At 39.3% G+C, this 27,822-nt stretch overlaps 1 protein-coding gene across 2 annotated transcripts in view; it reads left to right on the top strand.

Moving 5' to 3' along the window:
• Positions 1 to 1,403: 1,403 nt before the first annotated feature.
• The window catches only part of LOC114028125 (poly [ADP-ribose] polymerase 12-like), a 64,607-nt gene continuing 38,188 nt past the window's right edge, over positions 1,404 to 27,822 (top strand). For both annotated transcript variants that reach the window (XM_027842327.1, XM_027842326.1), the window contains exons 1-3: positions 1,404 to 1,809; positions 13,722 to 13,857; positions 24,805 to 25,066. In XM_027842327.1, the coding sequence (XP_027698128.1) occupies positions 1,508 to 1,809; positions 13,722 to 13,857; positions 24,805 to 25,066 (700 nt within the window). In that variant the 5' untranslated portion in view covers positions 1,404 to 1,507. The remainder of the gene's footprint in view (positions 1,810 to 13,721; positions 13,858 to 24,804; positions 25,067 to 27,822) is intronic.

Here is a 27,822-nt window from a genome sequence, read left to right as displayed (position 1 = left end):
TTAAGAATCTGAGCACTTGGCTAGACTCTTAAAGAATCTAAGTACCTTAATGGAGGCAAGATGGATCTTATATACAGAAAGAATGTGGGAGGGATCTAGGAGTGGCCAAGTAGTTTGGGGTGATTGGAGGAGGGGTATAGGGAGGATCTAGATGGGAGGTAAAATGGGGTCTAGATAGGATCAAAGGTGGGAAATGGCTGGGGCCCATCCCCTGGTAACAAACAATGAAAGGCTGAGCTAGGTTAAGGGTTACAGAGAATTGGGAGAGTAGCCACAATGAAAGTAGCCACAATGAAAGTTGAAAGGATTACTGGGATGATGCCTCAAGCAAACGCCAAAGACTTAACCAAGTGGGAGAAAATCTAGGAGAGTTGGGGGGGGGGAGGTTTCCCAGGGCTTGTACCCCATCATTCCCCCCTCAAACAAATGGGATCCAAATTCTTTTGGGGTAAGGGGCAAAGGTCTCGGCTTGGGCCCATAACCGTCAGCTGCAATTTGATTCAGCAGCAAATATTTATTAAGTGCCTACTGTGTACAGAGCACTGCGCTAAATCTGAGGGATAGTAAAGAAAGTTTAATGCCTCCAGGATCCCTGACCTCTTGGGCTTACAGACTAATGAGGTGATAAGACACAGTCATAAATTTATATATATATATATATATATATATGTATATGTGTACATATATGTATATATATATATACACATATATGATGCATCACATTATTTACAAGAAAAGATGTAACATTTCTTGCAGAAAAAAAAGTCATAATCAACTGGGGGCATCATGGAAGACCTCCAGATAATCAGTGTAGAGTTAGGCTTGATCTCTGAGGCACCAACCAGCTCCTACACATTTTAAGCACAAGTCTGAGTATGAGCTTCAGTGAGAACAAAGAAGACATTCCTGGCCCAATGCTTTCTCTCTCCACTGCATAAATACCACAGAATCTTCTGTGTTCTCAGGTTGTTGGGATCCTGTTTATTTTCTAATTAACCAAGTATCCTCTCCCTCAACCAGTGAGACAGCTGAGGTTGTCATCTGTCCGAGAGTGGGGTGAAAGCTTGGGATCTGGGCCTTCTGGGAGAGGGGCTCAGCAGAGAGAGTAGGAAACATTCGGTAACTAGTAATAATCCCTTGTATCTTTATCCTGGCAATTTGGGGGCGGGGAGGTGAGGAAATGCTCACGGGTTGCATTTTCCTTTTGAGTGAAAAGGAAAGAAGGAAGGGGTGAGGACTTGGCCCTAGCCTGCGGGCACTCGGAGGGATGACCATCCCAGCTTCGCGATTGGTTCTGGTCTCCTCTTCCAAAGAGACTGCAGGCCACCCCCCCCCCCCCTTCTCCTCCCCTTTCCAGGCTAGGGCCCACCCCTCGCCTCGGTCCGCCTAGGGCTAGGGCTTTACCTTTCAATTGTGAGGAGGAGGGGAGGAGTCAGCTGCGGCTGGTGTTCCTGCTGCTGCTCCAGCTGCTGCTCGGGTTCGGGGCTCCTGGGCCCGGCTGCAGACCATGGCAGATCCGGGGGTCAGCTGCTTCCTCACCAAACTCTTGTGCGAGAACAAGGAGGGCTCCTCTGATGTCCGGCATTTGAGCCAGAAGATCGGCTGGTCGGAGGCTCAGCTGAACCAGATCCTGCAGGAGGCCGGGCCCGAGCGCTTCTTGCTGGTGGAGGACGAGGACCCCACCGTGGCTGTGGCGGTGAGCCCCTTGCGCCTCTGCAGCCAGTACCTGCGGGACGAATGTGACGGCTGCGAGCGGCTACACCTTTGTAAACTGTTCCTTCAGGATAGGTGCAGGTTTAAGAAGCAGGGGTGAGTATGGGGAGGCTGGTGGGGCGGGGCGGGAGGAAGAGATGAGTGGCGGGGGGTGGTGGGGTGGTGCTGGTGGTGAAGACGGCAATGGGGATGAGATTGAGGAGACACGCACGAATAGCATCTTAGGGAAGCTCTTTGTGCTCCAGATACGTGGATGATTAGAGCTGTACCAAAGAGACTTTCCTCTTGACCGCAGTCGGTCCCCCTCCCCTAACCATAGTAATTTTGTGTTTATTGTGTATCTTACCTTTATTTCTCTATACAAGCTATCTTAGACTATAAGTTGCACAGACGGTGCCAGCCTGCATTGGTAGAGGGAATTTCCTAGAGAGGAATTTCCTATACCAGTGAAATTACAGGTTCACCCCTATCCTCCAGTAGAATGTAAACTATTTGAGATCTAGGACTGTTTCTTTTTCTTTTGTTTTTATCACCCGCGCCTAGCATTATGTACTGTCTAGGACAAATTAGGAGTTTAAAGAATATTTGTTGAATTGAATAATAGTTCCTTAGAAAACGAAACCTATTCAGTTTCTAATTTCACAGAGGATTGAAACAGCTCTGTTAGGTTGTAAGGTCCTTTAGGGCAGGGATTATTTGGGTTTGTTTTTTTTTTAAATCTTTGGCTTCCCTGGCTTCAGGCTTGACTCCTGGTATAGTGTTTTGCTTGTAGTAGGTGTTTAATAAATGCTTATTGAATTGAACTGAACTGGGGAAGTAAGTTCCTCAAAGTCAAAGACCAAGACAATGAGGAAGGCAAAGAGTAGAACAGGGTTTCTCCTGAGACCCAGCCCTGTGTTCTTGTCTTGATTTTTAAGCTGTCAAGTCTATGTAGAAGAGCAAGATTTTGTGAATCAGCCAAAGTCCTGGGGAGGCTCTTCAACAGCTTCCACAGAGGCTGAACCTTAAAATCTCTGTCCCCTTCCGTACCTTCTAGTTCTCACTATGCTAGCTGTTCAAGAGAAACGAAACTGAAACAAAAAGGAGCTACATACACTGAAGATTGCTACGTTTACAAAAAGAGCTGGGGAGGGAAATGGAAAAACACTCCAGAATCCTTACCAAGAAAACCCCAAGCACGAACAAGACTGTTATTGACTAAACTACAACAAAGAGATCATGATCTCATATCCCAACACACCCCCAGTCTTTTTCCCTTTTTCCTTCAATACAGGAATGGAACATCATGGGCAGGGTAGGGGGCTGACAAACATAGGGTTACTCGCTTGCCAACAGAGGAACAATAATAAGGCCGGAAGAGTGAGATGTGGTTTTTTGTTTGCTTGTTAAGAATGTGTGGGAAAAAAAAACTGTGATGCCAAATTCCTCCCCTTTGCCTCTACCTTTTGAGCCCACATTGATGCAAAACATCTCACATTGTGAGAAACTTAACCTAACCAGAAACATGGGAGTTAAGGGGATATAGAAAAGGAGATGGTGGATGTATATCAATGACTTGCTCCTCTCCTCCTCCCTTTCATTTTCTATTACCCGTTCCATATTTTTTCCTGCTAACAGTGAGTTCCTGCTCCAACATATCACCCAATAGAATAATAGCTACATTTTATATTTAGTAAAATTCTCGCCAATTTTCAACAAAGAGAGTAGTATTTTCTCTATTTCACTGGGGGTGAAGAGGGACTGAAGTACAGAGAGAATAGGTCTTGACCTGTATACAACAGGGCTGAAATGGCAAGAATGGAGCTGGGAACCCAGGACACTTAACATCCAGATTCCTGTCATCATTAGTCCCTACTCCCTCTGATTGCTCAAGGCTCTTAATGAATCCTATTTTCAGAAAGATGAATTGCTATCAGGTAATACAATTCCTTGTTCAAATAAGCCCATTCTTAAAAATACTGAATTTGCCCAAAAGGAAAAGGGAGGAGGGGTGTGGATTGGTGATTAGCAATGGGGAATTTTCAGTGGAATCTTTATTCCAATGTAATTGATACTAATATTAGGGAATAGTTTGAATATAACACAAATTTTGCATCCCATTCATGGGGAGTGCAACAGGAAGGTGACCTCTACAGATGGGTTGAGGGGTTAGTGTTGTCAGCATTCAGTGAGAAGAGATATCTGGCTCCCAGTAGGAAAAGGCATGTGGTGGGCCACCCATAGCCACCTGCCCAGGGAATAGGCTGACTGGAGATGGTCCCTGTGCACTACCTCCTTGGAAATGGGCCTTTGAAAATGAGCCTAACACTCTGCGTGTGTGTGTGTGTGTGTGTGTGTGGAGGGGTGGGGGTCCCCAAGGCACCTCACATGAAGCTGCACCAAAGCTGTGATCCCAGCTACGGCTGTCAGTGACCTGGTTCCTACAGTGAGGGTTCCTCCTACCAGAGCTTCCTTTGGGACAGAATTTAAGTGTTACTCCCCCCGAACCCCATTTTTTTTCATAAGCCTTATGGTTTTTATTGCTCAGTTTTGCACAGCGTGATGATTTTTAGGAACTCATGTTGTACATATGTCAGAAGAAATGCCTGTGCTCAGTGACATTGAGAGCAAGAAAAAGAAGGTCTATGTCCTTAGATCCCTGAAATGGGGATAGCTGACAAAGACAAAGACCCTATTATGTTCCTTTTGTAGGAGAGGTTCTCTCTTCCAATTGAGAAACCCTGTCCCTGTAAGACCTTAATTCAACTGTTTTCCCACTCTGTGTATTTACACTTTTCCCCATTTCCATCTGACAAATGCCCCCTCTCCTCCAAAGTAAATGGCTTTTCCTGCCCTTGTACCTTAAATTATTGTATTTTCCCCCCAAAAAATAAAAACCTAACTAAAGTCCTTTCTAAGGAAGGAGGGGAAAATAGAGTATTACCAGATGCCTTGGAAAATCTTGAGAACAGAGTAAGGGAATGGAGGTTTATGGGAAGAGGAAAAAAGACTTTACCATATATTACCCATACCCTTCTCCTGCTTCTTAAAATTGAAAATTTATGAGGTAGAAGTGTAGGCAAAATAGCCCTCCTGTCTCAAGACCAGAATTTTATACTTAACACAGGCAGTTCATTGGATGTAGAGAGGGCATGATGCTAGTCAGTAAATGGGCAGCTAGGTGGTAACGGTGGATAGAACTCTGGGCCTGGAATCAGGAAGATCTGAGTTCAAACGCAGCCTCAGATATTTCCTAATTATGTGACACTGGGCAAATCACTTAATTTCTGTTTGCCTCAGTTTTCTCATCTGTAAAATGGGGGTAATAATAGCACCTATGTCCCAGAGTTATTGTGAGAAATAAATGAAGTAATAATTATAAAGCTCTTAGCACAGTGCTTGGCACATATTAAGTGCCATATAAATGTTAGTTATTATTATTATTAAATGTTGATTTTTATCTACTACCAAAGACAAGTTATCACCAAATCTTGTTCTGTTTTGTTGCCTTGATTTTATTCTTCTCTTGGGCCTCATTACTCCTTAAAAGCCCAATAAGAAAACCTCCAACCCTAAATAATAAAGATTTGGAGATGAATGTTTATCTTTGCACCTAAAATAAACTGGAATTTTCCCCACATGCATTTCCAACAATACCTCCTCTAACTCTATCTTGTAATTCTGATGCCATGGGTTTGATTCTACTACTAATGGGGGGGATGGGGACTGGTAACACTTGGGACAGACAGTTCTCATTTATATCCCAATTCACGAAGAAATTTGTGGTACTTATAGGATTTCTTTCCTTCTTTGAAAGTCAAAGGGATGGTTGGGAACAAGGGGAAGATCACTATGAAAAACTGGCCATGGACAACAGGATTAAGTTTACTGGGTGTGAGGTAGGCATATAATGATGGCAATTTATGTATATATCTATGCATATAAAAGTATATATATTTCATGTTTCAGTTATATGTAACTCTTCATGACCCTATTTGCATTTTCTTGGCAAAGACAAGTGGTTTGCCATTTTGTCCAGCTCATTTTATAGATGAGGAGCTAAGGCAAACAAGGTTAAGTGACTTGCCCAGGGGGACACAACTAGTAAGTGTTTGAGGCCAGATTTCAACACAGAGAGATGAATCTTCCTGACTCCAGGCCTGGCACTCTATCTACTATGCCACCTTACTGCCCCCAGTCACACACACACACACACACACACACACACACACACACACACACGATCAATATGCATGTGATATATATGTGTGTATACATACAAATATACATATATATTCCATGTGCTTGAAAAGGTGATTTAAGAGAAAAATAGTAAAGCAGAAACTCCAGGAAATTGGATCAGGGTTGACCATATAGCTTCCCATTTTTCACCACTGCAGGAGTAGAATCCACTAATTAAGACCAATTCCATTTCCTGGTGTTATAGGTTGTGGGTTACAACAGCAATTGATACCACATGGCAGTCCAGTCCTGTTTCAGATCCCCCCCCCCCAGTAGACCACTACTTAGCAAGATTTATACATCATTCACTCAACTCTACTTCTGTCCTGAGATTCCTCTTTCCTTGTTTTAGTCATCAATCACCACCTACTTCACCTTTAATCTCCCAGCTTCTTATTCCACCAGTTTCAAGCCTAGGCCTTCTTGAGTATTAGGGTGGGGCCAGAACTGTTTTAGAAAAGAAAGAGGAAATAGCACCACTACACAGAATCCTTTGGGATCATTGATGGGAATCATAGCATTTTAGGCCCATCTATTTACTCTTTCTAACCCTGAACTGAGGATTGACTTCTGCCATAACCAATCCAGAGCTGATAGCTAGGATTAGCACTGAATTTCCAAAATATGGAGGCTAGTTAGGGTTTTGAGGTCTTGCTGCTCCCTGGTCAATCAGTCAGTCAATAAACATTTATTAAGCACCTACTATTTGCCAAGCACTGTTCTAAGTGCTGGGGGATAGAAAAAGAGACAAAAGTCCTTGTCATCAAGGGCCTCACAATCTAATAGGGTAAGATAACAAGCAAACAAATACATACAAGCAAGCTATATACAGATAAATGAGAAATAATTGAGAGAAGGAAGGCGCTAGAATTAAGAAGGATTGGGAAAGGCTTCCTGGAAAAGGTAAGATTTTAGTTGGAACTTAGAAGGAAACCAGGGAAGACAGTAGATAGAAATGAGGAGGGGGAACATTCTCGACCTGAAGGATAGCCAGAGAAAATGTCCAGAGCTGAGAATTGGAGTTTCTCATTTGTGTAACAGGAAGGAGGCATCCTTGCCTTATAGGCTAACCAAAGCAAGACAACGTGCAATTATTAAGTGATTACTATGTGGCAGGCATGGCACTAAGCACTGGAGATACAAGTGTAAGCAGAAGAAAACATTCCATTCCCTAAAGGAACTTACCTTCTAATGGGGGAAAACGATACAAAAGGGAGCTGAAAAGAGGAGAATGGTATCCTTTTGGGGGTATAAATGGGGAAGTCCTAAGAGTCAGAAGCCGAGCTGGAAGGGTAATGAAGCATAGCTACCCTGGGCCAGGCCACAAAATGTCCCAGGAGGAATTCAACAAAGGCAGGAGAGTGTCAGAGAAAAGCTGGAAAAAAACAAACAAACCTGGCTCCTCATTTTAAAGCATAAACAGAAAGAAGAAGCAGAACTCTGTAATTATTTCCTTATAAGGGGAGATATTAGAAAATATGAAGATAAGAGTTCTTTCTTTTGTTTTACTGTTGGTGGTAGGTGAGTGAAGGGAAGACATAAAAACGGGCAAAAAATGGTGAATGAAGGACTTTCCAGGGGCTGTGACTGGGAAAGCTTTCCTCTTAAAAAGAAAGAAAGAAAGAAAGAAAGACAAGAAAAGAAAAAAAAGAAATTCTAAATGAGTTGCTAGTAAAGGGAAGAAGGAAAGCCTGGAGCCTAAGATCATTCCCTGACACTTTTGGTCCAGAATGTTAAAAAAAAGGTTCCTAACTTCTCTTTTCCGCTGCAGGTTTTCTTCCTTCCAAATCTTGTCTCTATTTTTTGTTTTTGGAAAGACCAACTCTTTCCATTGTTCAAAAGCTTCTGGTGGCACCACATTACCCATTGGAAGGGACTGGCAACTTACAAACATGAGGGTTTATCATTTGCAGGGGGCTTTTATATAAATTTTTTCATTTGATCCCTAAGATCCAGGTATTCACATTTTAAAGCTAAGGAAACAGCCTGAAAGGCTAGAATTAGAACTTTTTTTCCCCAAGGGGAAGGACTTGACTTTATTTTAATTTTTGTAACAAAATCTTTAAAAAAATTTTTTTCGACATTCATTTCTAAGATCTTGAGTTCCAAATTTTTTTCTCCCTCCTCTCCCCCTTCTCCAAGACAGCAAGTAATCTGATATAGGTTATACATGTACAATATTAAACACATCTCCACATTAGTCATGTTGTGAAAGAAGAATCAGAACAAAAGGGAAAAACCACAAGAAAGAATTTTTTTTTAAAAAAAGGTGAAAATAGTATACTTCGATCTGCATTCAGACTCCATAGTTCTTTCTCTGGATGTGAACAGCATTTTCCATCAGGAGTCTTTTGTAGTTGTCTTTGTATACAATTTCTCATTGTATTGCTGAGAAGAGCCAAGTCTATCAAAATTGATCATAGCACAATGTTGCTGTTGCAGCGTACAATGTAGAACTAGAACTTTTAACTACTAGTTTAGTATTCTTTTTATTATGCTACAATGTCTTCCATCATTTTTTCATTACCTTAGAGGAGGTGGGGAAGGTACTTTCTGGGAGGCTTGGTGGAGTCAGCCTGCAGGGGAAGGGAGGTAGTGACAGCAGCTGTTTCCCCTTAAAAGGGGTAAGGGGTGGAAATAAAATGCTGGCGAAAATATAAATGCAAAGCTAACTTGGAGAGTTACACCTTATATTTTATCAGCAAATGCTTTAATTATCAGTTCACTCCTTAACTAAGTGGAATTGAGAGCAACTGAGAGCAAGATTGGAACCCAGGGACAGGTGCCATGACTTCCTTTGAATGTGCCATAGCAAACCCCTTAAAAAGGGGTGATATAAGCATTCTATATTTCTTTCAGACCCCAGTATATTTTTAGAGGGTTTTGACAGGGACCAGAGATGTGGTTTCATGGGTATAGTTGATGCCCACTGAAGAAACACCTTCTACCAACACCAATGGATAAATTGCTCTGCAATTCATAGTCTTAGAGAATTGCCTGGGATGCTAAGAAATTAAGTGATTCACTCATAGTCATGCAGCTAATGTTTATCAGAGATGAGACTTGAACCCAGGTTTTCCTGACTAGGAATCAGGCTTTGAATTTACTATTTATGCTGTTTTATGTTTTTGTTTTCCATATGTACTGATTGATAAGGAAGTCCATGTAGTGTATAGAGAGGTTTTGAAATATATGCACTACATGTTTTCTATGTATCCTTCAGAGCAAAGGACACTTTGAATTAAACACAAAACAAACAAACAAAAAACCCACTATGTTGAGTAACTGCTATGTAGTAGAATAGTACAGGGCTGGCCTCATCCAAGAAGAAATAGGTTCAATTCTGGCCTTTAACATATACTTGCTGGGTGACCCTTGGGGAAGTCACTTGATCTTCATGTGACCCTTACAGTTTCCCAAGAATTTAAACTGTAGGACAATTGCTGATCTGCTTCAGCAGGGGGAGTTTCCTCGAAGAGAATTCCTTTCCTGAATAAAATGCCAGAGCTAGTTTAAAAAAAAAAAGTTAGACAGATGAAGATTAAGCTCTGGGGAGATGTAAAAATTAAATAAGACTGTTTCTGCTGTCGTGGGCCTCAGAGTCAAGAAGGAGAAAATAACCAATACATGAATAGGGATAGTGGTCTGGCTTTTCAGTCAAGAAGTCCTGGATTCAAGTCTAGTCTTTGAGGAATACAAGTTGTGTGACCCTGGGCATGTCACTTAACTTCTCTAAGGCTATATATGGCTGTCTTTGGAGACACTGGTAAAGACAGTTTCTGTAAACTGCTTAGAACACTAGAGAGAATACACTAATTAAATTACAAGCCATTACCATAAAACTTTTTATTTGACTATAGTTCCTTCACATTTTCCCTTGCTTCATCTTCTTTCAGGCTATGCCCACTAAACTTGGATGTTCCCTAAGTCTCTGGCTTGGGCTCTTTTCTCTCTCCTGTTTCTCTTTGGTAATCTATCAACCCCCATAAGTTTAAATTTTATCTCTATAAAGATAATTCCCACACCTATATGTCTGGTCTTTTAAACATCATGAATTGAATGTCCCATAGACATCTCAAATTCAGAATGTCCAAAGTAGAACTCATCTTCAGCTCAAACACTCCCCTCTCCTCAACTTTCTAATTGCTGTAGAGGGTTCCACCATCCAGGTGGTCTATCAGGCTCTACACCTTGGTGTCATCCTTGGTCCTTTACTGTCATTTTCCCTACATAGCCAATCTGGAAAGGAGGGAATAAACATTTACATAATGCCTACTATGTGCCAAGCACTGTGCTAAGTGCTTTTTACAAATATTATCCATTTGGTCCTCTCGACAACCCTGGGAAGTAGGTGCTATTATTATCTCCATTTTACAGTTGAGGGAAACTGAGGCCCACAGAGGTTAAGTGACTTTCCCAGGGTCACATAATTAGTATCTGAGATTGACTTTGAACTCAGGACTTCCTAACTCTAGGCTCCACAGTCTTATCTATTATTTGTCTTTTGTTTTCCAAGAGGATATCATGACATCATGGGGTGATGTCTTGACTTGTGCATGAATTGGATTTATGCCAGGCAGAGTTGCATAAAGTTGTCAGACTCTCTCTTCCTAAGTCATTGAAGTCCAGTGGTAAGACTTTGAAAAGACAGGACAATTGGCAGTAATGGTCCAGGATCCAGGGGATGCCCGACCAAGCTCCAAGTGCTCCACAGAACTTACTTCAACTGCCTTAATAGCTGTTGGAACAAGTTGTTCTCATCCATCCATTTGGCCAGAGGAAGTCTTAGGTGCTTGGGGTAGATAGATGTGCTGCTAACTCATCGACAGTTTGAGGTCTGTTGGTTACCTTCAGCCTAGTTTAGCTGGCTTGCTGAGACAGTTTTACCAGTGTGTGGCCATTGCACATGCTATATAACTTCTTGGAGCCACAGGTGAGAGTTGGATGAAAGGTGGACACCAAAGGTGCATGAGTAGCCCTGAATAGGGCTCAGCAAGCTCTCCCACCAGAGGTCCTATTCCTCCTTGAATACCCCATAAACCTCATAGACCTCTTATAGCTCTACTGTACCACCAGCTGCCTCCAATCTCTTGTGTTGTTTTAATCTTCACATCATCTCTTGTGTGTATGTTTACATGTATGTATGTTTTATGTGTGTATGTATGTGTGTGTGTATATATATATATGTATATATATTCCCTTTTTTACCCTCAAAAAACCACTACCCTAGTCCAGATCCTCATGACCTTTCAGCTAAACTATTGATATATCATTCTGTTCAGTCTCCCTGACTTGAATTTCTCTCCTCTACAATCCATCCTCCAAAGTGATCTGCCACCTGCTAAAGTGATTCTTCTAAAATGAAGACTGTCTCTATCATTAGTCTACTCAGTAAACTCAAGTGACTCCTTATTACCTTCTGGATCAAATATATATTTCTCCGCTTGACATTTTATTTTTTTTAGGCAATTGGGGTTAAGTGATTTGCCCAGGGTCACACAGCTAGTAAGTGTGAAGTGTTTGGTCTGAGGCCAGATTTGAACTCGGGTCCTCGTGAATCCAGGGCCGGTGCTCTATCCACTGTGCCACCTAGCTGCCCCTGTGCTTGACCTTTAAAGTCCTTCAAGCCTAGACCCTTCCTACCTTTCCAGTCTTCTTATACATGCCTCCCACTCCTGAGCTTTACAATCCAGCCACACTGATTTATCTGTTAGTACTCATACTTAACTCTTCATGCTCCGGTTCTATGTCTGTGCACTGGCTGTCCCCTGTACTTGGAATACTCCACCTCCTCACCTCCACCTTTCATTTCCCTGGACTTCTTTAGATATTCAGCTCAAATCTTACCTCCTTCAGGACACCTTTCCTGAGCCCCCTAAACTATTAATCTCTTTCCTCTGAGATTACATTTAATTTACACTGTACTTAGTATATGTGTTTGTATTTATTGTAGATTGTCTCCCTCATAGAATGTGAGCTCTTTGAGGGCAGGGACAGTTTTTGCCTTTCTTTCTGTCACTTAGCACATTGCCTGGTATACAGTAAATGCTTGTTGACTGACTGACTAGTATGTGATCACATGAAACCATTTATCTTCCCTATTTCTTCATCTACAACATAGAGAGAATAGAATTTTAAAATAATTTAATACTTTTAAAAAAAGTATTCTCTCTTCTACTACTTTTTCCTTGTGAATAAATTAAAACAACAACAAATCCCTCACTATAGATCTACCTAATCAGTCAAAACAAATTTGCACATTACCTATGTCTGAAAATTTATTTTTCTTTCTGTATTTTAAGTTCATCACCACTCTATCTAGAAGTGCATAGTGTTTTATTTCTTTTTTTTTGTACTCATGGTTAATCATTTTGTTGATCAAAATTCTAAAGCTTTGAAAAGTTGTTTTTCTCCATAATATTACTATCATTGCACAAATTGTTTTCATTTCTGCTCACTTCACTCTGTATCAGTTCATATAGATCTTCCTAGTTTTTCCTGAAATTGTCCATTTTGTCATTTCTTATGGCACAGTCATATTCCATTACATTCATATACCACAATTTGTTTAGCCATCATCACCTTCATTTGTTTTAACATATTCTTCCATACTTGTCAACTGAGTGAGACAGCTCTTGCAGCAAAAAATAAAAAAGAAAGTGAAAGAAAAATGATAAACACAATTCAACAATCCTAATCAACACCAACCAATCATGGCATTTTCTCTGTTTCCCACTTATATTCCCCATCTCTGCACACAAGGGAGGAAGTTGCATTTTGGGAAAATGTACCTGTTTTTTTAAAAAAACAACATTTTGTTTTTCCTCAATTACATGCAAAGACAATTTTTAACATTCATTTAGAAAAAATTTTGAGTTCCACATTTTCTCTCTCCCTTCCTCCTTCCCTCCCTAAGATGGTAAGTAATTTGATGTAGGTTATATATGTGCAATCATGTAAAGCATTTCCATATTTGTCATGTTATGAAAGAAGAAACAGACCAAAAGAAAAAACACACAAGAAATAAAGTGAAAAATAGTATGCTTTGATCTGCATTCAGACACTGTCGGTTCTTTCTCTGGAGATGGGTAGCATTTTTCATCATGAATACTTTGGAATTGCCTTGAATCACTGTATTGCTGAGAATAGCTAAGTCATTTATACTTGATCGTCATACAATATTGCTATTACTGTGTACAATGTTTGTCTGGTTCTGCTCATTTCACTTTGTATCAGTTTGTGTAAGTCTTCCCAGATTTTTCCAAAAGCATCCTGCTCATCATTTCTTATAGCACAATAGTATTCCATTACAAGCATATACCACAACTTGTTCAGTCATTCCCCAATTGGTGGGCATCCCCTCAATTTCCAATCCTTTGCTTCCAGAAAAGAGCTACTATTAATATTTTTGTACAAATAGGTCCCCCTGCTTTAAAATCTCTTTGGGATACAGACCTAGTAGTGGTATTGCTGGAGCAAAGAGCATGCACAGTTTGATTACCCTTTGGGCATAGTTATAAATTGTTTTCCAGAATGGTTGGATTGGTTCCCAACTTCATTCAGTGCATTAGTGTCTCAATTTTTCCTATATCTTCTCCAATGTTTATCAGGAAAATAGAACTGTTACAAAGAGAAACAAATATGAGTAAATAAGTTTATTACGTAGGATAGTCCTGTTGGTATGATACCATTAAATTAATCTGACTAGATAAGAGTCAAAACAGTAAATGCTATTGATTGCCTTATCATTCACTTAAATTTTGCTCACATGTCTCACTTTCTCCTAGGTACAAATGCAGATTTTCCCATGATATTCATTTGCCTGGAAATAGCAAAACCTTAAAAAATAATGCACTTTTTGGCATCAATGAATCAGAGCTCAAAGTCCTGCTTTTTCAGAATGATCCTTCCCTTTTGCCTGAGGTGAGTCATAGAAACACTAATAATGGGATGGTACAGGAAATCCAGTATTAATGTACCTACTATGAAACTCTCTCCTAAGTGCAATGCACTTTGCTAGTTGCATACACACATTTGCAACAGGTTAATAGAGTACTTAGCTTGGTCTTTGTACCCAAGGCGCTTAAGAATATGGTTAAGAAGTGGGGTGATATGTGGCTACCAATGGTGGTACAGATCTCTTGAGATCAAATGGGCCTAGAATCTGCTGCAGAATTGTTGAAGATTTTCACCTCTGGAAACAGTATGGTATTGAACTAAGGGGTATGCTAGAAAGAGTATTAGACTGAGAGTCCAAAGATCTCAGTTTTTGTCCCAACTCTATGACTCATCTGCTGAATAACCTTAGCAAATCATTTAACCACTCTGGGATACAGTTTACTTACCCTTTAAAATGAGAACATTGAATGAGAACAGTGGTAGCCTGGTGAAGTTTATGGACTCCTTTTTCAGAATAATGCTTTTAAATGCATATGAATACGAAAGATTTCAATGGAAATGAATTATGTCGAAATGCAATTATCAGAATGTTAAAAAAAAACAAAACATAAAAACACAAGTTCATGGGCCCCAGGTTAAGAACTCCTGAGCTAGATGATCTCCAGCATTTCTGCAATTCTATAATGCTAAATAAGGTACAATTTATTATTATTTATTATAATTTATTTATTTGTTATTATTTTATATTATTACAATATTAATTAATACAATAATTATATTATTTATTATAACTTATTATATATGTGTGTATTTTATTTATATATAAAAACAATTTTAAACATTTTCTAAAATTTTGAGTTCCAAATTCTCTTTTTCCCTCCTTACCTTTGCCCTTGATTGAGAAGGCAAGCAATTTGATATAGGTTATACATGTGCAGTCATGCAAAACATATTTCCATATTAGTCATACGGTAAAAGAAAACATGGACCAAAAAAACACCAAGAAAAATAAAATTTAAAAAGGTATGCTTCAATCTGCATTCAAACTCTTATCAATTCTTTTTCTGGAGGTGGATAGCATTTTTCATCATAAATCCTTCAGAATTGTCTTAGATCATTTTATTGCTGAGAATAACAAAGTCATTCACAGTTGATTATTGTACAGTGTTGCTGTTACTGTATACAATGTCCCTAGTTTCTGCTTACTTCATTTGCTTCAGTTCATGTAAGTCTTTCTAGATTTTTCTGAAACCATCCTTCTCTTCATTTCTTATAGCATCACAACACAACTTGTTCAGCCATTCCCCAATTGATGGGCATTCCCCCCATTTCCAATTGTTTGTCCCTACAAAAAGAACTGCTATAAATATTTGTGTACATATAAGAACTTTCCCCCTTCTTTATGTCTTTTGGATACAGACTTTGGAGTATTGTTGGGTCAAAGGGTATACACAATTTTGTAGCCCTTTGGGCATAGTTCCAAATTGTTCTCCAGAATGGTTGGATCAGTCCACAACTCTTTCGTTTTCAAAGAGAATCAGTGACATCATGGGTGATGTCTTGACGTGTTTGTGAATTGGATTTAAGTCAGGCAGAGTTTGGCAGAGTCCTTAGCCTCATTCTCCTTTCCTGAGTCATTGAAGTCCAATGTCAGGACAGAAGTCAAGATAAATGGCAATGGCCCAGGATACACTGGATGACCTTGGTGTCTTCAATTCCTGACCAGGCTCTAAGTCTTCCGGCTCCTGCTTCAGCGGCCTTCATGGCTTTTGGAACAAATTGTTCTCATCCACCCCTGCTTAGGGTAGACATCCCTCTAATTCATCCACAGGTTTGAGGCCTGTTGGTTACCCTCAACCTGCCTGTCTGCTGAGATGTCTTTACTGCGTTATGGTTGCTGTGCATGCTACAGCTTCTGGAGCCACAGAAGTGGCTCAGAAGTGCCACAGGGTGGCAGGTAGACATAAAAGGTAGATGAGTAGCCCTGAAAAGGGCTCAGCAAGCCCTCACAACAGAGTTGTTAGTCCTCCCCAAACACACTGGGGATTAGTAGAGTGTTGAGAAGACAAGAGACTACTAAATGGACTAAAACTAACTAAAACACTAAATGGACTACCTTATAAAACAAATCATAAACTACCCATCACTATAAGTATTCAAGAAGAGGGCAGAACCAACAGATATTATAGAAAGGATTCTTTCATTGGCTCTGAAGTTGGAATCTGACTTCTGATAACTCTCAACACTGAGAGTCTAAAATGCAAAATAAGAAAACTAACTTGATAGGGTTGTTGTTTTGTCCTTCATTCTTGAAGAGGATCTTGGTCAGGAAGATGATGCCATAATTTGCAAGTGAATTGGAGTTAAGTGAAGGAGGACTGTACAAGGTCACCAGCCTCACTTTCTCCTCTGGAGCCATCTGTCCAATAGCAATACATAGATCAGAATGACTGGAGATGGCCCTGCACTGTAGCAGCTCCACCAAAGGATATGTTTGCATAGCCAATTTGTACGAGATGGTTGTCTCAAAGAACAAGAAAGGAGGTGGAACTTTGCCCAAAGGGCTATAAAAATGTGCACACCCTTTGACCCAGCAACAGCACTTCTAGGTCTGTATTCCAGAGAGATCATACAAATGGGAAAAGGACCCACATGTACAAAAACATTCATAGCAGCTCTTTTTGTGGTGGCAAAGAATTGGAAATTGAGAGGATGCCCATCGATTGGGGAATGGCTGAACAAGTAGTGGTACATGAATGTAATGGAATACTATTGTGCTATAAGAAATGATGAACAGGCTGACTTCAGAAAAACCTGGAAAGACTTGTATGGTCTGATGCTGAGTGAAGTGAGCAGAATCAGGAGAACGTTGTACACCGTAACAGCCAAGTCATGCAATGACTAATATTGATACAGTTAACCCTTCTCAGCAATGCAAGGATTTAAGACCTCTTCAAAGGCTTCATGATAGAAAATGCTATCCATCTCCGGAGAAAGAACCATGGAGTTTGAATGCAGATTAAAGCATACTATTTGCTATTTTTTTCTTCTGTTGTGTTTTGTTTCCTCTTTCTGGTGGTTTCTCCTATGGATTCTAATTCTTACAACATCTCTAATGTGAAAGTATGTTTAATAGGAATGTATATGTATAGCCTATATCAGATTGTGTGCCGTCTTAGGGAGGGAAGTAGGGAGGGAAGTGGGGAGGGAAGAGGAGAAAAATTTAAAACTCAAAAGCCTGTGGAAGTGATTGTTGAGAATTCAAAATAAATTAATTTAAAAAAAAAAAGAAAGGAGGTGACTAGGGAACCAACGGCTAAAATTGAAAATTAATTTCAATTCCATTGTTAAGGCTTAGTCAAATTAGGTTTAATATTCCCCTTTGCAGTAAGTTTTACTCAGGTAACCTCAGTTCATTTGCGTCACAATTCTGTTCTTGTGATCTAGGTAACCTATGAGTCATTTATTGGGTGGGGTAGCCAAAAAAAGAAAGAGAAGGTCACTAAGCATTTTGTTACGATTAGCTCCTGCCCTTCTCATTTCAGTTTACAACTTCACCCTTGCAATTTCACCCATGAAACTTGCGTAAAGGTCAAGTCTTGTAATTTTGTCTTGTGATTACCTCCCCTCTAGACTCAATTTTATTGTGAATTGAATTGCTGTATTGTCTACCTTTGTAGCCTCACCATCTACCCACTTTGCTCAAATTTAAGTTGATTCAGTCAAAGTCTTTGTAGACTATACCCTTGTCTGCAGACTGATCCTATCACTGGAGGATTACTCCCATCTCCCAAAGAGGAAGTAATGGGGAAGAGCTGAGATGATTTATAACCCACCTCCTCATTAAAATGCCTACCAACTGGGATTGTCATGATGTAATGCCATCTTGTTAATTGTTATGAAAGACCCTGTCAACCCTCACTCCCAGTCTTTAGTAACGAGAGAGAGGGTGCAATTCTACTGGCTTAATCTCAGTTGAAGCTAAGTTTTTCAAGGAAGAGCTCATGTTCAGCCATTTTCCAATGGGTTATTACCACAAAAAGTGATTCTATGACTATTCTGGTATTTATGACTGTTCTAGACTCCCTTGGGCATATATGCTCAGTAGTGAGATCACTGGGTCAGAGTATGAATAGTTTGCTTATAGCTTTAGGTTGTCCCACAAGTCTTGGTGCAGTTTTAAGCTTTCATAGCTTAAATGAGTGCACAGTGTCTGGCACATAGTAGGCGCTTAATAATTTAAGTTTCCATAGCTTAAAACTACACTAACACTTTTGGAACATCCTGTAGCTCTTGATGCTATGTAAAGAGATATCTTGTGTCACAGTGGATAGATGATATCAATCATGAGGGCTTGTGGAAGATCATGGCAAAATTTGGTTGCCTGGAGAAGTTCATCAGCGCTGTACACGAGTTCCATGATGGCATGCTTGCACGGGTTCTGGATTACGGATGGTGTTCTTGTGCTTTCCCATTCACCAATGGAGTGAAGCAGGGTTGTGTGCTTGGTCCATGCTTTTTAGCATGATGTTTTCAGTAACGTTGTGAGATGCCTTTAACGAGGATGAAAGTAGCATTAAGATCAGCTATCATGCCAAAGGTAACTTATTTTAAAAGGCTACAGTTATTCAAAAAGGCTGTAAACTAAGACTAAAGTGGAGGGAGAATTGGTGCGCAACTCTTTGTTCAAAGATGATTGAACACTCAATGCAGTCTCTGACTGAGATGCAGCGGAGTATGGATTAGTTCTCTGCCATTTGTACTAATTTTGGCCTGATTATTAACACCAAGAAAACAGAGGTTCTTCACCATTCAGCACTACACCATCCATACGTGGAACCACTAGTTACAGCAAGTGCAGAAATTTTGAATGCTGTGGATAAGTTAACTTACCTTGGCAGGATATTTTCCAGGAATGTCCAATAGATGATGAGGTTGATGAACACATTGCCAAAGCTAGCTCTCTGTTTGGCAGGCTGTGAAGGAAGGTGTGGGAGAGAAGAGGTATGAGACTGACTACCAAACTGAAGGTCTACAGAGCCATTGTGCTAACCTCATTTGTTGTATGCCTGTAGAACCTGGATGGTATGTCAGAACCACACCAAGAAATTGAATTTCTTCCATTTGAATTGTCTTGGAAAGATTCTGAAGATTACCTGACAAGATAACGTACCAGAAACTGAGCTCCTTTCTTGAGCAGAACTGCTAAACATTAAAATTTTACTGCAGAGACCTTAACTCCAAAGGGCTGGCCACGTTGTTTGAGTGCCAAGCATAAATTTGCTTAAAAAACTGTGGGCCTCAGTTGAGTACTGCTTATACTAACCGATTAAATATGCTAGAGCTTTCCTTTTTCACAGGGGAACCAGACAATAGAGTAGCACAACAACTAGCCAATTAGGAGGACTTCTGATGCCATGGGCTGCTTGACATACCAGTGATCCTTTGCAAAGTAAACTTTAGCTGAACTCAGAGATGCCTGCAACTGCTGAAACCAGTCTTGACCTACTCAGAGAGAAAAGCAAACATCTTGCTTTGTAATATATCTAAAAAGCAGCAATCTTTCTGCTTTCTTATTTCTTATATTTACAGATATCTTCTCCTTAGACCCCCACTTCCTGCCTGACTTCCCAATTTATTGTTTTTCTCTCTTAAGCCTGACTTAGATATAAAATGCCTCAAAAAGTCCTAAATACCTCAAATCTATATAAATATCTCACTCTTTCCCCTTCACCTTTGAGCAGATGAGAACATTTTTCACAATGTTGTCTCCAGCTTGGAAACTTTTCTTCTCAGAATGCAGTTATTATCTCTGTAAAGTGTGATTAGTCTCTGGCTTATTTCAGGTCGCCCTTTTGGACCTGGGGCATCTTCCATTTTTGCAGTTCACAAGAGTTTTTTATTTCCACAAGATTATTTTGTAGAGAACTCATACAAGGGAAGCACTCAAATGGAGGTCAGAAGAGGCAATACAAAGACATTCTTAAGGTCTCTCTAAAGAACTTGAGAATCTATTGTGAGAATGGAAGACACTGGCGCGGGACCACCCGGCATGGTGTGGGACCACGCGGCATGGCGTACCCACATCAAATAAGGCACTGTGCTCTGTGAGCTAAGCAGAATTGCAGTAGCTCAAAGGGAACATGAGATGTACAGATTTAGAAACCTCTCCACTATAAATATTCATATAGACTATTTGTACCTGACCTGTGGGAGAGTCTTCTAGGCTCATATTAGTTTGGTCAGTGACAAATGGACACACTGTACCCTGACCCCAACATAGTGATTTTATTTTGGTCCTCTTTAAGCATAAAAGATAAAAACCAACTGGCTAGAACCCTGGGCCTGGAGTTAGGAAGACCTGAGTTCAAATTTGGCCTCAGATATTTACTACCTCTGTGAGCCTGGATAGGTCATTTAATCTCTTGGTGCCTCAGTTTCCTCATATTTGTAAAATGAGGTTAATAATAGCATCTACCTCTCAGAGCTGTTGGGGGAGCAATAAAGATAATATTTGTAAAGAGCACTTAGCACAGTGCCTGGTACATAGTAGGTGCTATATACATGTTTAATCCTTTCCACTTCTCCCTAAAGAACATTAGACTAGAGGCAGAGGCTACAGCCTTCCTCAGGCCTGAGTTTCAGAGTTGTTAATGCTCATTATCAAAAGACAATAAAAACCTACTGCTTACCATCTGCCTTCTAACTTATTATAGCTGTTTCCTTTGTTTCCTCTTTCCTTTATCACAAAATCCTGGGACATAGATAAAATAGGTATTTTCTAGAAACCTTGAGTGGTTTGACCAACAGGTTGGTGTTAGAACTGTACCTTTCTAAAGGTACAGCCATTCTTCTTTGCAGCATATCTAAGAAAATTTTCTTAGTTTTCCTTGATTTGATTTGCTCTTAATTTGTCTGCTGTTAATCTTCAGTGCCTTGAACACTTTCGCATTTTTACAGATAGTGGCTTGCTCAGGGCCACATGGTGTCTGAGACAGGATTGGAACTAAGGTCATGCAGACTCCAAGTCCAATACTATCCATGTGCCACCTAGCTGCCTAAATAGATGAATAAATTGTTAAAGCACTACTATTTAGAAGGATTTATTCTCTGGATGTTCCACATACTCAATTTTACTCTACCAAGGGTTTGAGCAACAAAATAATCCAGGCATACCAAAGATGCCCAGGTGGCTGAAGTATTATATCTGCTATATATGTGATTCTGCCTTTTCAGCCTGATATTTGCTAGCATGTTTATTCTCCACCACAAAACTGCTTTGCTCCTTGCCAAACCCTGACTCACATATTGTTTTGGTGCTATCTTGTATCCTCTTAATGAAGAGATAGATTGTGGAAGTTGAGAAGATTGATGAACTGGGAAGCAAGGGTGTTTCAGGGGACATCAACATTTAAACTCCATGTAAACACCATGTCTCCAGTGAGAAGGTCAGGAGCTAGTCATTACAAAATGCTGTGAGAACAAAAACCCTGAGAGACAACATTCCTGGGTAATTAATGATCAACTTATTAATTAGGCTAGCCAGCAATCAATAAGTTGATTGTCAGTGGTTTCTCTCAGTAACCAAAGTTACCAAGGGAAACCCTGAAATGCCTTCAATCTCTTCTAATGGTGAACTCCCCCGACAAGTGATATTTAACCCTGACTGGTGGACACTTAATGAGGAAATGGGCTAAAAGTCTTCAGCTCCTCCTGCTGAAAGCATAATTTGATCTTGAGACTCAGCAGCCTCAAGGCATGTGGCCAGGGGAAGCCATCTTCATCCAACCTCTCTAGCTAGTTTTCTCCATCAAAAGCTGAGTTGCCCTGAGCTCTAATGGAAGGCTCCTCCTTCAGGCAAAGGCTTGCTCAGACTCGATTCTCTTTATACTCTAAACAGAAATTAAGTCTCCCAGTTTGGCTTGGTATCTTGAGGGCTATGAGTATGTCTCATCATTCAGCAATGCCCTTCAGAGGCTGGCTGACCTTGTCAGGAGTTGGCCCTTAACAGAAGGGAAAAGGGTGGATAACATATTAATAATTAGTTATTAATATAATAGTATAATATTAATTTTTCTCAATGCTTAATGACCTTTTCTTTCATTTTTGGCTACCCTATCCCTCCCCTCACCCTCTTCCACCCCCTTAACTGAAAAACAAAAAACCAAAAACCAAACCCTTGTAACCAATATGTATATTCAAACAAAACAAATTCCAACACTTGTTGTATCTGAGAATATATGTCTTATTCTGCATCTTGAGTGTAGGGTGTAATCTTTTTTTTTTTTTTTTGGTGAGGCAGTTGGGGTTAGGTGACTTGCCCAGGGTCACACAGCTAATAAGTGTCAAGTGTGGGAGGCCGGATTTGAACTCAGGTCCTCCTGACTCGAAGGCCAGAGCTCTATCCACTGCACCCCTTAGCTACCCCATAGAGGGTATAGTCTTGAAACAGTGTGTCTACTGTTCTGGCCATCAGGGTGTCTAATACTAGTCTTGATTTAAGAAAAAATTTCCTAATAAGTCTTTCAAGGTGGACAGGGCTGCTTCAGGAGGTATTGATTCTTCCCTAATGAAAGATCTTTTTAATTTAAAGTTTTATAAATATTCATCTTTGTCCTTGTATTTCCAATACTTACACATGCTTGGCACATAGAGGAAGTAGTTAATAAATGCTTGTTGAATTTAATTGTTTATTTATGCATTGAGATGTTGACATCATTTCCTACTCACCCTTCTCCCTCCTAAAACCCTGTCTTCTAATAAAAAAAATACAGTTTATAAAGTTATTCAGATTTTAATAAATATCCCTCAAAAAAGTTTCCATAAATGAAGTAGAACAGAAAATATATATATATAAAAGTACACATCTCTATTATGTACAGCTTGCTTTTTTAAAAGTATATAATAATTATTTTAGTCAGTGTGAAAATTGATTATTTCACTATTCTTCAGTTTGTACAACTCTTCCCAAATATATCACAGATCTTCAAAACAAAGGCTGGATGGCCAATTATCCATTACTTTATAGTAGGGAATTATTTTTCATAAGTAGGTTGGAGTAGGTGGACACTGAATACTAAAAATGTATGATTTTGTTACTTGGTGTTTGACTGTGTAACAAAATCTTTCATTTATGATCAGTTATATTTCCTATGGGCATATCCTCTTCTAACTCTGGCATTCTTGCCCTCGCTTACGTAAGTCCTTGTCTTCCCCACCTTACTCGTATAAATCTATGATTCAATCCCCTTGACTGGCCCACTTAGTATCCTCGACCTGCTTAGTTATTTGAAAATTATCTGTACATTTCCATGAGAATTTATCCAATGACATCTTTGGAATAAAAGGAGCAATATTAAAACTGGATAAGAGGGAATCTTAACTTGCTAAGTGTCTTAATCCCTTTTTGAAAACTGATAGACTTTTTTTTTGGATATATCAGTCACTTCTCAACAACCCCCTTCCATTTTCTGAGAGAGTTCTAATACAGAGGTTCTTCACCTTTTTTTTTCATGGATCTCTTTGACAGTCTGGTGAAAAGCGCTTTTCTCAGAATAATGTTTTTAAATTCACAGAATTTACAAAGGAGACCAATTTTGTGAGGTATCTAGTTTTAAGCTCATAACTTACAACTGCACTATGATTTTGGGAATACCTCGTAATGAAATAGTTACCAAAATGTTTTTAAAAAAAAAAGTTCACAGACTCCAGGTTAAGAATCTATACACTAGGGGCAGCTAGGTGGTGCAGTGGTTAGAGCTCTGGCCTTGGAGTCAGGAGGACCTGAGTTCAAATGTGGCTTCAGACACTTGACACTTACTAGCTGTATGACCTTGGGCAAGTCACTTAATCCTGACTGCCTCACCAAAAAAAAGAATCCATGCACTAATAGGAGATTTTTACTTTCATCAAGCTTGAATTTGTCTCTGCAATTTACTAGTTCTGCCCCCTGGGGCCAATAAAAGTAATAATAGAATCCTTCATCCACAGTCTAACCTTCCATATTCTTGAAGGCTACTGTCTTGGCCTTATGTTTTCCAGACTAAAACCCCCTCTGTTCCTTAAACTAATCCTCACGTAGCATAAACTTGAGGTTTTGCATTTTTTTTTTCATTTTTCTCAAATGGAAGCTCCAGCTGACCAGATTGCTTTCTAAGATGTGGCACCCAGAACCGAAAACGTCAGAATTGTTGTCTGATGAGGTCAGAGTACAAATGGACAGAGTACAAATTTCCTAGTCTTATTGTTTCCAGAAGGTACAGCTAGGTCCTAATTAGTACTAATTATAATGAGTCCTGTAGAGCGGTCACATCATTCAAATTTGCATTTCGTATTTCCATGGGGCTGGAGCCAGGCATCATATTTACAAAATGCTGTCTTTGAATATCACTGCAAATTCAAATACCACATCAATTCAAAAACTACTTCACAGGATTCATTATTCACACTAATCAGAATCTAGCTGTATGCTATTCTTAATGCAGCTTACAATTGCATTAGCTTTTTTGTTGCAATATCACACTTGATTCATTGAACTTATGGTCCACTAACCCCGTGCCCTCTCTCTCTTCCCCCCTCCCAAAAGAAAAAGATCTTTTTCAGTTTCTTCGTATTGAATTCACGGAATGTTTGTGATCTGATACATATGGAACATAACTGCTGTTTGAGGTTGGGTTTTTTTGCATAAACTTTTTTTTAATTTAAAAACTTTAAATTTTAATTCTTTTATTGATGCCTTTTGTTTTTAACATCACCTTCACTTCTTAGTATTGGATTCAAATGATACCTTGGGTTTGACATAAATAGAGAATACCCAATCCTGGCCCTGTGTGTATTTTTGAAGCATTAAGACTATAGAATAATTTGAATATACATAATATATAATATTCTATAATATAATAAGCATAATAATATATAATATAATAACTATATAATAATAATTTGAACTGTTCCTTGATTCTCTTATGCCAGGTCTGTCCCTTCTACAACAGAGGCGATGGGCCCCATGGATCCTGCAACCTCCAGGATAATTGCACCAAGCTTCACATTTGTAAACACTTCATCTGGGGGGAGTGTAGATTTCAGAAGTGCAAGCGATCTCATGATCTACATGCAGAAAATGTGATGAAGTTGCTGAGGGAGCAAGGGCTGAGTCCCTCTGCCATCTTAAACATTCAGAGAATCTGCAAGTATAAACATTCAGAAATCTGCAAGTCCTTTGATAAGAAGAAAGGTAAGATTGGAGGGGCTACCATGAATAACAGTATGGAGATTGATTGATTGGTTTTTTTCTTTGCTGGACATTTGGAGAAACCTTCTAAGCCTCACGTTGCTTGGTCAATCTTAATTTTGTCCTTTGGAAAACTTGGCATGGCCACATTTAAGAAAATTCATAGCGTCATCTTTAGAGCTGGAAGGTTCATCTGCTCCAACCCCTTCACTTTATAGATCAAAAATCTCCAGGCCAAAAAGGTTTAAGTAGCTTGTCCAAGGTTACCTAGGGAGTCTTGTGTTTTGATTTTAAAAATTTGATTGATATCTTTTGTTTTGAATTCACCTTTATTTCAGAATCTAACTCTCCCCTCCCCCATCCAGGAAGCCATCCCTGATAGCAATGAGCATAAAAGAAAGGGGAAGCAGTTTGACAAAATTAACCAAATGTCATTGGGGACTGATGGTATGCAAAATGTTTTATAGCCGTCATCTTCCATCTCTGCAAAGATGTGAAAAAGGCACATTTTACTCAACTCTAGAGGCAAACTTAGTCATTCTACTCAGTCTCATTCCCCCCCTTTTTTTCTTTCTTTTTATGTTGTTATCATTTATATTGTTTTCTTGCTTTTTCTTGCTAAACTTAGCATCAGTTCATTTAAGTCTTCTCATGCTCCTTTCTGGAGAATGCTCTTCTTATTCTTCTCTTCCCATGAACTTCTCTCTTCTTCATTCATCATTTCTTACAATGCAGTGGTATTCCACGATATTCCATAATTTATTTAGCCATTTGTTAATTGATGGGCATCTAACTTGTTTTTAGTCCTGGGCAACCACAAAAAGTTCTTGGTTTATTATTTTAAGCTTTTTTTAATTGATATCTTGAGTGTGCTTTGACCACCCCCCCCAACATTTTATGTATATTGCAGCTATTTTTAAGGAGAACTTTCTTTTGATTATTTCCTCCTGGCTTTTGTTTTTTGTTAGATAGAAATGCTGGTGGATTTTTGTGAATTTATCCTGTATCTTGCTTCTTTACTGAGGTTATCTATTGTCTCAGTTTCTTTGCTGATTGTTTGGGTATCTCTAAGTAAATCATCATTTCATTAGCAAATAGGGATGATTTTAATTTCTTCTTTTCAATTTTTATGCTTTTAATATCTTTCTCTTGTTTTATTCCTATTGGAAACATTTCTAGAACAATGGATGATAACATTGGAGAAAGGAAACATTCTTTCATTTACTTCTGTATTTATTGGGAAATCTTACCCCATTGTTAATAATGCTAGCTTTTAGTTTGCTATGTACTTTTTATTATTTAGCATGAGTGAGTATTGTACTTAGTTAAAGGCCTTTTCAGCATCTATGAATAAAATCATATCTTTTGGTGGCATTTTAAAATATGATTTATTGTGTTAATTTTCCCCAATATTGAACTATTTTTATGTCTCTGGCATAAATCTGACTTGTTTGTAGTGAATAAGTTTTTGATGTTGCTTTAATCTTTTTGTTATGATTTTATTTAAAATTTTATATTAATATTCATTAGTCTTATTTGTATGTAGTTCTCTTTCTTTGCTTTATCCTTCCTATAGAGGTAGTAAGTAGCAGAGTTTTGGGTGCATATCCAGTGTTCTTTCTACCATACCACACTGTCTTTGTAGTTTGACCGCTTATCCCACAAACCAGTATTCTTTCTCTAATACTGCCACTGATGGAAGTCTTGTTTGAGTAGATGCACACAATTATCTTGAGCAAATTTCTCATCCAAAGGCCCTTTGATGCATTGGTTTTTCAATGAACTCTGCTAGAACTTAACTTTCCTTCTAATTACCCATCTTTCCGTTATTACTTGTAATGATTTTTTTCTAGCGGAGCTTTGGGTAATTATGTGTTGGTTGGTTGTTTTGTACTTAGGAAGTAGAAGTTATCATTTAGTACGGTACTCTGATTAATGTGTCTTTGCCGGGTACCTCACTTTTCTAAGAGTGTACATGCAGTGGCTCAGTGGCAATTAATCTAGAAATCCATCAATCATTTGGTGGCTTACCTAACCCAATCACCAAATCTCTTACATGACCTGACTGCAGGCCACATTCTAATATTTGCTCTTGATCTGTCAAGAAGCCTAAAAGAGATTTCCTGGTTGAAGGAGAAGCCACCGGAGTTTCCGGATTTCTTTACCTTGTCTCTTGCTGCTTTTGGCTTACTTGTTTTCTGAACCTCTTCATTGCTTTGTACCCTTGTATCCCTAACTGCTGTCTACTAGGAAAACTTCTGATTTTCTTTTGGCAATCTTCTTTAAGACATACTACTGATGTCCTCTCCTGGTTCTAGCTTTGAGCCTCTCCTTCTGTGACCCAATACTGTTCACAATCCTATAGGACATGACTTTGTACAATGTTTTGGAATAAGTGGAGGCTGGAAACGGTGGGACCAGTAAGAAAGGGGTGACTTATGAATGAGTGAAGGCTGGTGTAGTATGAAAAGGGAGAAATTTATCAGTTTAGCATGAGAAGGAAGGAGGAAATTGTACTTTGGCACCTGGAAAAAAAGGTAGTGAAAGTGAAAGCTAGAAATTGAAGGTCTTCAATTTGTTTTTCAGATGAGGGAGGAATTTCCAGCTTTTGTTGTGAGATATTTGGGAAAGGAAATACCACTATGCCTTCCTTAGTCATGCGTAGTTTGAAATGGGGGCAGGGCATTAGAGTAGGTGTGTCCAATGACTGGAAGGCCTGGAACTAAGTACAATGGGAGAAGCCAGGAATGGAGAAAGAT

Source organism: Vombatus ursinus, unplaced genomic scaffold, assembly GCF_900497805.2.
Source record: "Vombatus ursinus unplaced genomic scaffold, bare-nosed wombat genome assembly UNPS02014870.1, whole genome shotgun sequence".
NCBI classification, from domain to species: Eukaryota; Metazoa; Chordata; class Mammalia; order Diprotodontia; family Vombatidae; genus Vombatus; species Vombatus ursinus.
This window is presented reverse-complemented; position numbering and strand designations above follow the sequence as displayed.